This window comes from Bos indicus x Bos taurus, chromosome 8 (assembly GCF_003369695.1).
Source record: "Bos indicus x Bos taurus breed Angus x Brahman F1 hybrid chromosome 8, Bos_hybrid_MaternalHap_v2.0, whole genome shotgun sequence".
NCBI lineage: Eukaryota > Metazoa > Chordata > Mammalia > Artiodactyla > Bovidae > Bos > Bos indicus x Bos taurus.
This window is the reverse complement of record NC_040083.1, coordinates 74792041-74803444: the sequence shown is the minus strand read 5'-3', so window position 1 is coordinate 74803444 and position 11404 is coordinate 74792041. Positions and strand designations below refer to the sequence as shown.

The 11404-nt window shown below is 41.7% G+C and overlaps 1 protein-coding gene and 1 pseudogene across 1 annotated transcript in view; one reads left to right on the top strand and one right to left on the bottom strand.

Moving 5' to 3' along the window:
- Positions 1–594: 594 nt before the first annotated feature.
- LOC113897346 lies at positions 595–1504 on the bottom strand (annotated as a pseudogene).
- A 743-nt stretch (positions 1505–2247) lies between these two features.
- Positions 2248–11404, top strand: part of SMU1 (SMU1, DNA replication regulator and spliceosomal factor) — a 32587-nt gene continuing 23430 nt past the window's right edge. The window contains exons 1-4 of the mRNA XM_027549999.1: positions 2248–2390; positions 5304–5514; positions 7024–7176; positions 8255–8365. Coding sequence (XP_027405800.1) covers positions 2365–2390; positions 5304–5514; positions 7024–7176; positions 8255–8365 — 501 coding nt within the window. The 5' untranslated portion in view covers positions 2248–2364. The remainder of the gene's footprint in view (positions 2391–5303; positions 5515–7023; positions 7177–8254; positions 8366–11404) is intronic.

Genomic DNA, 11404 nt, shown 5'->3' with positions numbered 1-11404 from the left:
AGTGCAGAAGAACTAAAGAGCCTCTCGATGAAAGTGAAAGAGGAGAGTGAAAAAGCTGGCTTAAAACTCAACATTCAGAAAACTAAGATCATGGCATCCGTCCCATCACTTCAAGGCAAATATATGGGGAAACAATAGAAACAGTGACAGACTTTATTTTTCTGGGCTCCAAAATCACTGCAGATGTTGACTGCAGCCATGAAATTAAAAGACACTTGCTCCTTGGAAGAAAAGCTATCACAAATCTAGACAGCATATTAAAAAGCAGAGGCATTACTTTGCTGACAAAGGTCTGTCTAGTCAAGGCTATGGCTTTTCCAGTAGTCATGTACAGATGTGACAGTTGTACCATAAAGGAAGCTGAGCGCTGAAGAATTGATGCTTTTTTTTATAGTTTAATGTATTTTAATAGCAAAGTTATAGGAACAGCACAGAAGACAGACAACATAAAAAACATGTACTTGCATGTAGGACAACTCAGTTAGAGAAGTATAGTGAATGGATGGAATCTACTGTATGATAAAAATGCTACAAACACCATATAGTTGCAGCAATAAGACATTTACTTGTTTTAAAAAAATCCAAATGCTGGCATTGTCCAGAAAAATTTAACAGGTTTATTTATAATTGTTATAAAGTTGAACTGCTGAAACTTGTTCACTGAAACATTTTGACTTTCATTAATGCTTTATATCCCCGCATTTATGTTAAAAATTCACACACAAATGAAAATGGAAAAACTGCCAATACCTGATTTCTGTCCCTTATTTTCCACTTGCAATCATGTACTTAGGTACCTTTTGACCCCATGGGAAAAAATATCTAACGTTCAGAACCACCAATAACAGGAAGAAGAGAATTTTTTTTTTTTAAAGAATGAAATGTTTCCCATCATAGTGGATTCTTAAGCACATTCTTCACGTATGCGGCGTGCTAGCTGGATGTCTTTTGGCATAATTGTTACACGTTTGGCATGGATAGCCCACAGGTTGGTGTCTTCAAAAAGGCCAACCAGATAGGCCTCACTTGCCTCCTGCAAAGCACCAATAGCTGCACTCTGGTAGCGCAGATGTTTTGAGGTCCTGAGCAATGTCCCGCACCAGACGCTGGAAGGGAAGTTTGCGAATCAGAAGTTCAGTGGACTTCTGATAACTTCTAATTTCACGGAGTGTCACAGTACCAGGCCTGTAACGATGTGGTTTCTTCATCCCTCCAGTAGAGGGCGCACTCCTGCGAGCGGCTTTTGTAGCGAGCGAGTTGCTTCCTCGGTGTTTTACCACCGGTCATTTGTGGGCAGTCTGCTTTGTACAAGCCATGGTATAGACACGTCCTTACTTACCCACCTTCTCCTTCGGCTGGAGCTCGGCGAGCTAGAGGCGGCGCTGGCGTTGGAGAGCCACGGCGGCGCGGTGGCGGCTGCGAACACAATTCAGAATTGATGCTTTTGAACTGTGGTGTTGGAGAAGACTCTTGAGAGAGTGAGTCCCTTGGACTGCAAGGAGATCAAACCAGTCAATCCTAGAGGAAATCAGTCCTTAATATTCATTGGAAGGACTGAGGCTGAAGCTCCAATACTTTGGCCACCTGTTGTGAAGAACTGACTCACTGGAGAAGACCTTGAGGCTGGTCTTGAGATTGAAGGCAGAGAAGGGGATAACAGAGGATGAGATGGTTGGATGGCATCACCGACTCGATGGACATGAGTTTGAGCAAGCTCTGGGACTTGGTGATGGACAAGGAAGCCTGGCGTGCAGCAGTCCATGGGGTTGCAAAGAGATACGACTGAGCAACTGAACTGAACTGATACATTCGTCCCCTCCCTCTTGAATCTCCCTCCGACTTCCTACCCCATCCCACCCATCTAGGTTGTTACAGAGCACTAGGTTGAGCTCCCTGAAGCATACAGCAAATTCCCACTAGCTATCTATTTTGTTTATGGTAATATATATGATGCTCCTGAACTCTCAATTCATCCCACCCTCTCCTTCCCCCACTCTGTCCACAAGTCTGTTCTCTATGTCTGCCAGCCCTATCTTTAAATCTAAACTAACTAAAAATTTAAAAGGCAGTCCTTTAAGAACAACCCTTTCTTTAGGGAGAATGGAGAATTCTCTGGACCAGGCGCTTAGATTCAGACTTCTGAAAGGCCCTCGAAGCTCCGCCCCGCACAGCCCTGCGTGCAAGCCCCGCCCCGCACTGCCCCGCCCCACACTTAGTCCTCACTCCTCTTCCGTACACACCGCCTCCAGAGCGGGCGTCGTTGTCGAGCGGAAGTGACGTACGTGAGTCGCCGGAGGTGGCGTTGGTGCGTTGCGCGACTGGGCCTGAGAGTGGAGTGGGGCCTGCGCCCGGAAAGACAACGCTATGTCGATCGAAATCGAGTCCTCCGAGTGAGTCTCATGGTGTCGAATGTTCGCGAAGTGGCCGGGCCGGGAGTCGATGAGTTGAGGGGTGGAAGCTGCTCGAGGGAGGCGTCCGAGAGGTTGGGGAGTGGAGGGGTATTTACTTCCCCACAAAGAAGCTTCTGGGATCTGACTGCTTCAGGGGCGGGCCCACAAGAAAGTAGCGAACGGAAAGCCCAAAGCCCGGTGGAAGGCGGCACGGGGCTAGGGGTAGGACGTGCCTGCGAAATCTGAGTTCTAGCCCTCGCCGACTCCTGATGCGCCCTGAGACTGAGCAGATGAGCCATCCAGTTAGGACTCCGGTCTCATCTGCACAAGGGGGCTGCACGCTTAGCCTTCCCTCTCTTCCTGCCCCCATTGAGCACGGTGGTTTGTTTCCTCCCCTGTGCTTACACGGCCCTCTGGTTTCTTCTGCCTAGCTCTTAATCTGGTATTGTCACCGTTTGCCCACCCTTCTAGCGTATGTCGGCGCCTAGGGGGCTGCTTTTCATCACAGTCTCAGTTCCTAGTACATCGTAGATGCTCAATAATTGTCTTTGAAATGAAAGAACTACTTGTTTTATCAGGTTCCGTGTGGCGCTGAATTTTGGTTGGCCCGTGAGCTTTGTGTAGCCACAAGGGAGGGACAGAATGTGAAATTGGGCCAGGAGAATGATAGATTTGCGGGAGAGGGGTACTAATGAGTGACTGAAGAAAGTCTCCAGTGAACTTCTCCAGGACTCCATCCTCTACTTGCTCTTGCCAACGCTTAATAATTAAATCGGCAGATTTAACATTTGCGTCATGAGTGTAAGGGAGAGGACTTGTCCTCAAGATCTGCCATAGGAGGAAGGGAGGTTTATTCATTCAGGAAATACTGAAGTCTGCTGTGTACCTGCTCTAGACCCTGGAAATATGGTAGTGAATGAAGCAGACCAAAGTCCTTGCCCTTATAGAAAGAGGAAGGAAAACAGCAGACAAAAGCAGTAAGTAAAATAGGCTTACAGATGGTGGTAAGTGTTGTGGAGAAAAGTAAAACAAAGAAGGGTGATGGAGAGTGCTGGCGATGAAGACAGCTAGGAGTTGGAAAGGATTCCATACTTCAGACCCTGAATCAAAAGTGAGAACAGGTCATTCTCCCAGCCCTGAGCTGCTGCATGTTTTTTATTATCAATATCAATTCAAATCCCAATCTATCTCCAAAACTTTTAACTCTTATGTATTACACAAAGAAGAAGGTGAATTTGATTTTGGCTCTAGCAAATACGAGTTCTTTGCAAGCATCGTGTCTCATTTGGGGAGTGTAAATGGAAGTGTGCTGTGGGGAACAGTGTGGTGCTGGAACAGCAGGGGTCCAAGGTGGGGTCTCTTAAAGGCCCATGAAAGAAAAGACTACTGTGAGTAGCAGTATTTAGTTCCCTTATGCAAGAACTATTTTTAAGAAGAGGGGGTTTGCTCTCCTATCCGGGCTATTGGAAGGACTGATGCTGCAGCTCCAATACTTTGGCCACCTGTTGCGAAGAGCCGACTCATTAGAAAAGACCGTGGTGCTGAGAAGGATTGAAGGCAGGAGGTGAAAGGGATGAGAGAGGGCAAGGTGGTTGGATGGCATCACTGACTCAATGAATGGGCATGAGTTTGAGCAAGCTCCAGGAGAAGGTGAAAGACAGGGAAGCCTGGCGTGCTGTGGTCCACGGGTTCGCAAAGAGTCAGACACGACCGAGTGACTGAACAATAACAAGATATGCTCACTTCCCACACTGCCACTTTGAATCTTCCTTTTTCCATTTAGCTCTGTTTCCTGGCCAAATCCTTATCTGTAAAATGGACATAAGAGTAAATGCCATCCTCATGGGGTTGTTTTGAGGAGTAACTGAATCCAAAATGCTTAGAACAGTACCTGATATATTGTGAACACTGGTCAAGTAAACATTGGTCATTGTTTTTTGATTATTTCTCTCCCAGGCAAGAGAATAGACTAAATTCCAATTTGAAATCTCTTCCAATCTGGACAGTGTGACCCCTGATACTCGTGCTGTCCAGTAGAAATTTGCATGAGCCATATGTGTACTTCTAAGGCAAGAGAAGAACAGTGTAGTACAGCAATGTACATGAACTTTTACTGTCTGTATGGAAAATTATTCACCAGACTCCTTAATACTAAGCCAAAGATTAAGAAGTTTTAATTGTATATATATTTAACTTGTAAGTTTTCTGTCACATGCTGAAAATGTTGCTTGTTCTCTCAATATTTGGAGATTGTCTGGGTTCTCTTTCCCGTGGGAAAGTGTATTCACATGTTTTTATTTCACTTGTCCTGAAATTTTGGTAATAATGGCAGTGGGTAGGTGTTATTTTTGTGAGGACACATAACTTTGTTTTGAATTTACATCTAATATAGCTCTACTTATTTGTGTTCAACAAATCCCTGTTAAAAAGGTCTCAATTCATATTTTTTTGCTGTCATTTAAAAATGGACCAAACCATCCAGTCATTTAGAGTATTCTGTGTCAGTGACTAGACTAGGTTTAAAATATTTTCCTAAAGTGTGCAACAGTGGACTCATATGAATTAACAAGAAACTTGGCATAGTAAAAAGATCTCTGACCTTGCAAGTATGAGAGTCTTCTTGGTACTATCTTGTTTTCTAACTGACTTTGAGACACGGGACAAGTTATTTCCCCTCACTGAACCCCAGTTCTACTTACGAGTTCGAAGTAGGAACTGGATGATCCCCAGGGTCTTCTGTAACTCAGATTCTATGGTGTGGGGGGTGAGGGAGGGAAGGTTTTACTCATGTGATAAATGGAAAGCAGGTAATGAAGGGAGGATGGCTGCAGAGAAAAATAAACTGGGCCTAGTTTTGTGGCACCTTTGGTGAGTGAGGATCCGTGAGCTGAATGACATGCTTGCTTCTTTCAGTGTGATCCGGCTCATTATGCAGTACCTCAAGGAGAACAGTCTACATCGGGCGCTAGCCACCTTGCAGGAAGAGACGACTGTGTCTCTGAATACAGTGGACAGCATTGAGAGTTTTGTGGCTGACATTAATAGTGGCCATTGGGATACTGTTTTACAGGCTATACAGTCTCTGAAATTGCCAGACAAAACCCTCATTGACCTCTATGAACAGGTAAGAGTGGGGATGATGCTGATTCCTGGACCTGGGTTTATTGTGGGCCTCCCTGACCAGAGAGCATCCGTAAGGATTTCTGCAAGTCTTTTGGGCTGTCACAGCCCTTAAAATTTACTTTCAAAGCTTGAGTGTTACTCTCTATTTTTTTTTAATGTTTATTTATTATTATTTATTTATTTGGCTGCACTGAGTCTTAGTTGTGGCATGCGGGATCTAGTTCATTGATCAGGGATTGAACCAGGGCCCCCTGCATTGGGAGCGTGGAATCTCAGCCACTGGGCCAACAGGGAAGTCCCAATATTCCGTATTTTTATCTCTCTTCTTGGAAAAGCCAAGATTTCCCCCAAATTGATATTATTTCTCAAGTAACCATTAAATGATCTATTCTAACATCAACCATTCGTACACCAAATAGTGTACTGAAGTTTAGTTCTGACACTAACCTCCACTAACCAACCACTAACTTGTTGGTGTAGACCCCACAAGTTAAGGGCTCAGTCCTCTATAGGACTGTCTTTATTTCACACACCAGGAGTACATTGATGTCTTGGGCCACCCACGCTTCTGACCAACTGGCCACAAATTTAAGGGTCCTCATGACCCACTCAGAATTGATATTTCAGTAGAATGACGCAGAACTCAGAAAATGATACAGTGATGATGGCAGTTTTATTATCAAGGCAAGAGATCAGTACCAGCCAAATAGACATATAGGGTAAGGTTTGGGAGGGTACTGAACCAGAGTTTCCAGTGCCTTCTCCCCATGGAGTTAGAGTTAGTCTGTCGCCTGGCATTGAAGTATTCATCAACCAGGAAGCTCCAGAGTTTTTCATTCAACCCCCAGTTCTTTGACTTTCTTTGGGGTTGGGCTGGTTCAAAGTATCAACAACCCTCAAATCATGTCGTTGGTCCTAGTGGTAACCAGCTCCTATTCTGAGCCATCTTCGTAGTGCTTAACTAGGTGTGATGCAGAGGGCTCATGAATAGCAAGGGTATTCATCAGTGGGGAGATTCCAAGGTTTTTAGAAGCTCTATGCCAGGAAACCAGCACATAGATCATAAAATTGCTTATCTGTACAAGAGAACCAAGTAGACTTTCTGGAAATAAGAATGTTGTGTGGTTTGAAGTAAAAATAGGGAAATGGGTTTGTTTCTTTAAAATCCATGTGGGTTTAGTAATTCTAAAGAAAGTTTTGGTAACAGAAGGACAGTTTCTCTGGAGCCCATGGATGTAGTTCCATCTTTAGTTTTCTTTAGCATCTTACATTTGGAATAAGAGACCTGAGAGGAGGGGAGATTGGTAGATAAAAGGGAAGGATGGAAGTTATTATTGTATAACTACTTTAGTTGTCTGTGTGAAATTGCCTATAGAAAGGGAAAGGGGCATTTCCTGGTTTGTGATTTGGAAATCACTTTGGCAGACCATTTCTGTGTCAGAAATTGTACTGAAAAAGAAAACAAGCTAAGAGAATGCATTGAAACTGCCACTTTCTTTCAATTTTACAGGTTGTTTTGGAATTGATAGAGCTCCGAGAATTGGGTGCTGCCAGATCTCTTCTGAGACAGACTGACCCCATGATCATGTTAAAACAAACACAGCCAGAGCGGTATATTCACCTGGAAAACCTCTTGGCCAGGTCTTATTTCGATCCTCGAGAGGTAAGACTGATAATGAAAAGAAACTGCTGTTAACTTTGAAAATGTGCAATACTGTGATCTTTTTTTAAACTATGTTATTGGATACTTTTTGTAATTTTGATATAATTTTTACAATGATACTTTTTTGTTTATTTACATTGGTTGAAATTTGCATATGTTAAAGAGGGTAGTCTTGTTCAATTTTCTGAGTATTTGAGGCCTTCTCTACTGCACACACCCTATCATATAGGATTATGTGTTCAGCAGAAAGTTTATTCTGGTGTTGTTTCCATTATTGGCCTAAGTACCTGCCCAGAAGCCCTGCTCTACTGTTGGTGTGTTCACTGTGCATTTGTGTCCTTAGCTCTTAACCACTGCAGTTTCCTTGCAGTTCTTTTATTTCTTAAAAGCTTATGTTTCTGCTTCTCAGCTGCTTATGCTCCTGGTAGAGCATTATGATTGATACTCTTTTATTCTTCAAAACCCTTAGATATAGTTTCATCCTTTCTCAGCCAGCCTTTTAGCAGAAGCTTGTCTAACTAGGAGGAAGAAGAATTTAATAGGCCCTGAGTAACAGGAAGTTAGAGTAAACTCAAGAAAACCATGAGGATAAAGGAAGGAGTTTATATTGCCAGGATAGAATTTAAGTTAGAGTTGTTAAAGAACTTCTGGGCTGGGAGTCATTTGATTGAAAGAAATTACTAAAGAATGTGAAAGAATCCTTGGCTTTGCAGATTTTTAAAAAACTGAAAAAACAACTCTGGCTTTTACATAGTTTATTATTATTGACATATATTTATTATTATGAGACTCTGACATATATTTATTATTTATTATTATGAGACTCTTCAGAAATAACAGTGTGGATTGGCTGACCTCAGTTCTGTCTCAGCTCATACTTTCGAAATGCAAGTGGGTAGAATTGAGATGTCATTTTAAAAAACTAATTGATTAATCCCCTGTTTAACTGGGTAGTTTCTTTTTATCTTTTGTTTTTTGAATGTTTCTGCTTCATTACTGTTGTTAATTTTAAAAAATAAGCACATTTATATCTTTTTCCATTTCTTGGAAATGATGCTATGCCCCTTTCCTTTTTCAGGCATACCCGGATGGCAGTAGCAAAGAGAAGAGAAGAGCAGCCATCGCCCAGGCCTTAGCTGGGGAAGTCAGCGTGGTGCCTCCATCTCGTCTCATGGCATTGCTGGGTCAGGTAATTAAAGTCTTTGGAACTGAAATTCCTGTGAACTCCTGGTAATGTTTCGTGTGTATAAACTCTATGTATGAGCTAAAGAAATTAACCTAAGAACTGGGAACTATCTATAGAACTGCTTGTACAGATAGCTGTGCCATGCCACATTCATCTTTCCTGGGAGTGGTAGTGCAGATTAGTGGTTAAGGGCATACACTCTGGAGACAGATTTAGAGTAACAATAAAATTTATTGTCCTGTCTTGACATTGTTGATCATCGTGTCAGAACACTGGAACAAATATTTGCCATGGTTAGAATCTGAGCTCTCTCACTTACCAGCTATGCAGTATTGGACACATTACCTAACTTTTTTGATCCCATTTACTCATCATGGTGTTGTACTAAGGATTAAATGAGATAAAATGTACTTAAAGCAATTGTATATTGACTGGCACCTTGTTAAATACGCAGTAAATGGTAGCTGCCAGTGGTGTTTCTTTTTTATTTTTTTAAGCAGTAGTAGTAGTAGTAGCATTGTCATTATTATTTCTAAAGCTATCTAGAGTGATGGATGTTACATAAATAGCAGAGTTACAAGTCATTAATAGAGATGTAAATATCCTGTTTACACTCAATTTGCATTTTGAAAGGGGCCAAAAAGCTACTGTTAGAGGCTTACAGTGTGTCTGAAATTCAAAAATAAGCTGCTTTATTTCTTAATTTACTTTTTATCGAAGTGATAGATGGGTATAATTGAAGTAGTACCTCAGGGTTTTTAGAGCTTCCTTGGTGGCTCAAATGGTAAAGAATATGGCAGGCCACAGTTCATGGGGCCGCAGAGTCAGATACGACTGAGTGACTAACACTTTGACTTCTCGGGGCTTTTAGTGAGAAAATAGTTCCATCTGCCGTTTTCCACCTTCTTACTTCCCACAACCATTTTTAACTCTGGCATTTACCTTTGTAGCTGAATATCATGCTTATAATGTCATAGTTTGATTTTTTTTTAGAAAAAGTTTTAAACATTAACTGTTGACTTTAGTGGAAGTTGATTTCTCACTTACCTGTTCCCCACAACATGCACACATTCTTCTTTCTCTGGGTTTTCAGTACAGTTATATGACAACTTTTGGTTAAATCATTTCAATGTTTACATTATCTTTACATCAATATTGCTCATAGACAAAAAAATAACTAATTTCTTACGTAATTTTGATGATTCTTTGCAGCAATTGCTTAATTTCTTTCTTTTGCCTAGTTTTCTGTGTAACTTTTGCTTCTTCATCCTGTATCATTCCAATAAGTGTAAGAATTCTCTCTTTCCCCCTGCTTGCTGATATTTTCCCTGAGGCCCTTCTCTATCTTGTTCTCATGGTTTTCTGCATAGTGATTGTACTGGGAGTTCTTTCATCTTCATATTGAGAGTTTTGGGTCATATTTTTCAGAAATATGTTTTCCTTCTCATAGTTTAGAACCTTGTTTTAATGGAGTACTTCTGGTAACTTCCTAAGAAAGGGTACACAGGGGTAAATTTTTGAGAGTTTGCTTGTGTAAGCAATGTCTCTTACCTCTTTTTTTTTTTTTGAAGGTTTTAATTGTTTATTCTGAAATACAAGAAAAGTCATAAGAATCCTACCACCCAGAGTTTACATATGCATGTTAACAAATTGTTTTGTTTCATAGAATTTGTGCATCTTTTTTAATGTATATATGAAATATTTTTAATGTTAAGGTCTAATAAAAAAACTTTTTTTTACTATAGTTAAGAGGTAGTCACATTCAGAATTTCTACAGAAGATAATATCAGGAGAGGCCATGTGTACATTCATTCTACAAGTATTAAGCACCCGATATGTGCCAGGCATTGTTTAGATACTTGTGATATATCCATGAAATAAAGATGTTTTTCTTGGAGGAGTTTATATTCTTGTAGCAAAGACGGACACTAAATAGTAAACAGCATTTAGTAAATTATGGTATGATAGAAAGTAATGACTGTTGTGCTTAGTCGCTCAGTTGTGTCCAACTCTCTGTGGCCCCATGGACTAGCCCGCCAGGCTCCTCTGTCCATGAGATTATCCAGGCAAGAACACTGGAGTGGCTTTCCATGCTGTCCTCCAAGGTATCTTCCCAACCCAGGGATCGAACCCAGGTCTCCTGCATTACAGCCAGATTCTTCACTGTCTGAGTCACAAGGGAAGCCCAACAATTATTAGGATAAATTAAGAAACTTACAGGAGATTAGGAGAAGTGAGGCATGGTAAGTACATAGGCAGGTTGCAGATGTTTGCCAGGGGAGAGTGTTCAGTTCAGTTCAGTCGTTCCGTCGTGTCCAACTCTTTGCAACCCGATGGTCTGCAGCACGCCAGGCCTTCCTGTCCATCACCGACTCCTGGAGTTTACTCAAACTCATATCTGTTGAGTCGGTGATGTCATCCAACCATCTCGTCCTCTGTCATCCCCTTCTCCTCCCGCCCTCAATCTTTCTCAGCATCAGGGTCTTTTCAAATGTCAGTTCTTCGCATCAGGTGGCCAAAGTACTGGCGTTTCAGCTTCAGCATCAGTCCTTCAATGAATATTCAGGACTGATTTCCTTTAGGATGGACTGATTGGATCTCCTTGCAGTCCAAGGGACTCGCAAGTGTCTTCTCCAGCACCATAGTTCAAAAGTATCAATTTTTCGGCATTCAGTTTCTTTATAGTCCAACCCTCACATCCATACATGACTACTAGAAAAACCATATCTTTGACTAGACGTACCTTTGTTGGCAGAGTAATGACTCTGCTTGTTAATATGCTGTCTAGGTTGGTCATAACTTTTTTCCCAAGGCTCAAGTGTCTTTTAATTTCATGGCTGCAGTCAACATCTGCAGTGATTTTGGAGCCCCCCAAAATAAAATCTGTCGCTGTTTCCATTGTTTCCTTATATATTTGCCATGAAGTAATGGGACCAGATGCCATGATCTTAGTTTTCTGAATGTTGAATTTTAAGCCAACTTTTTCACGCTTCTCTTTCACTTTTCATCAAGAGGCTCTTTAGTTCTTCTTCATTTTCTGCC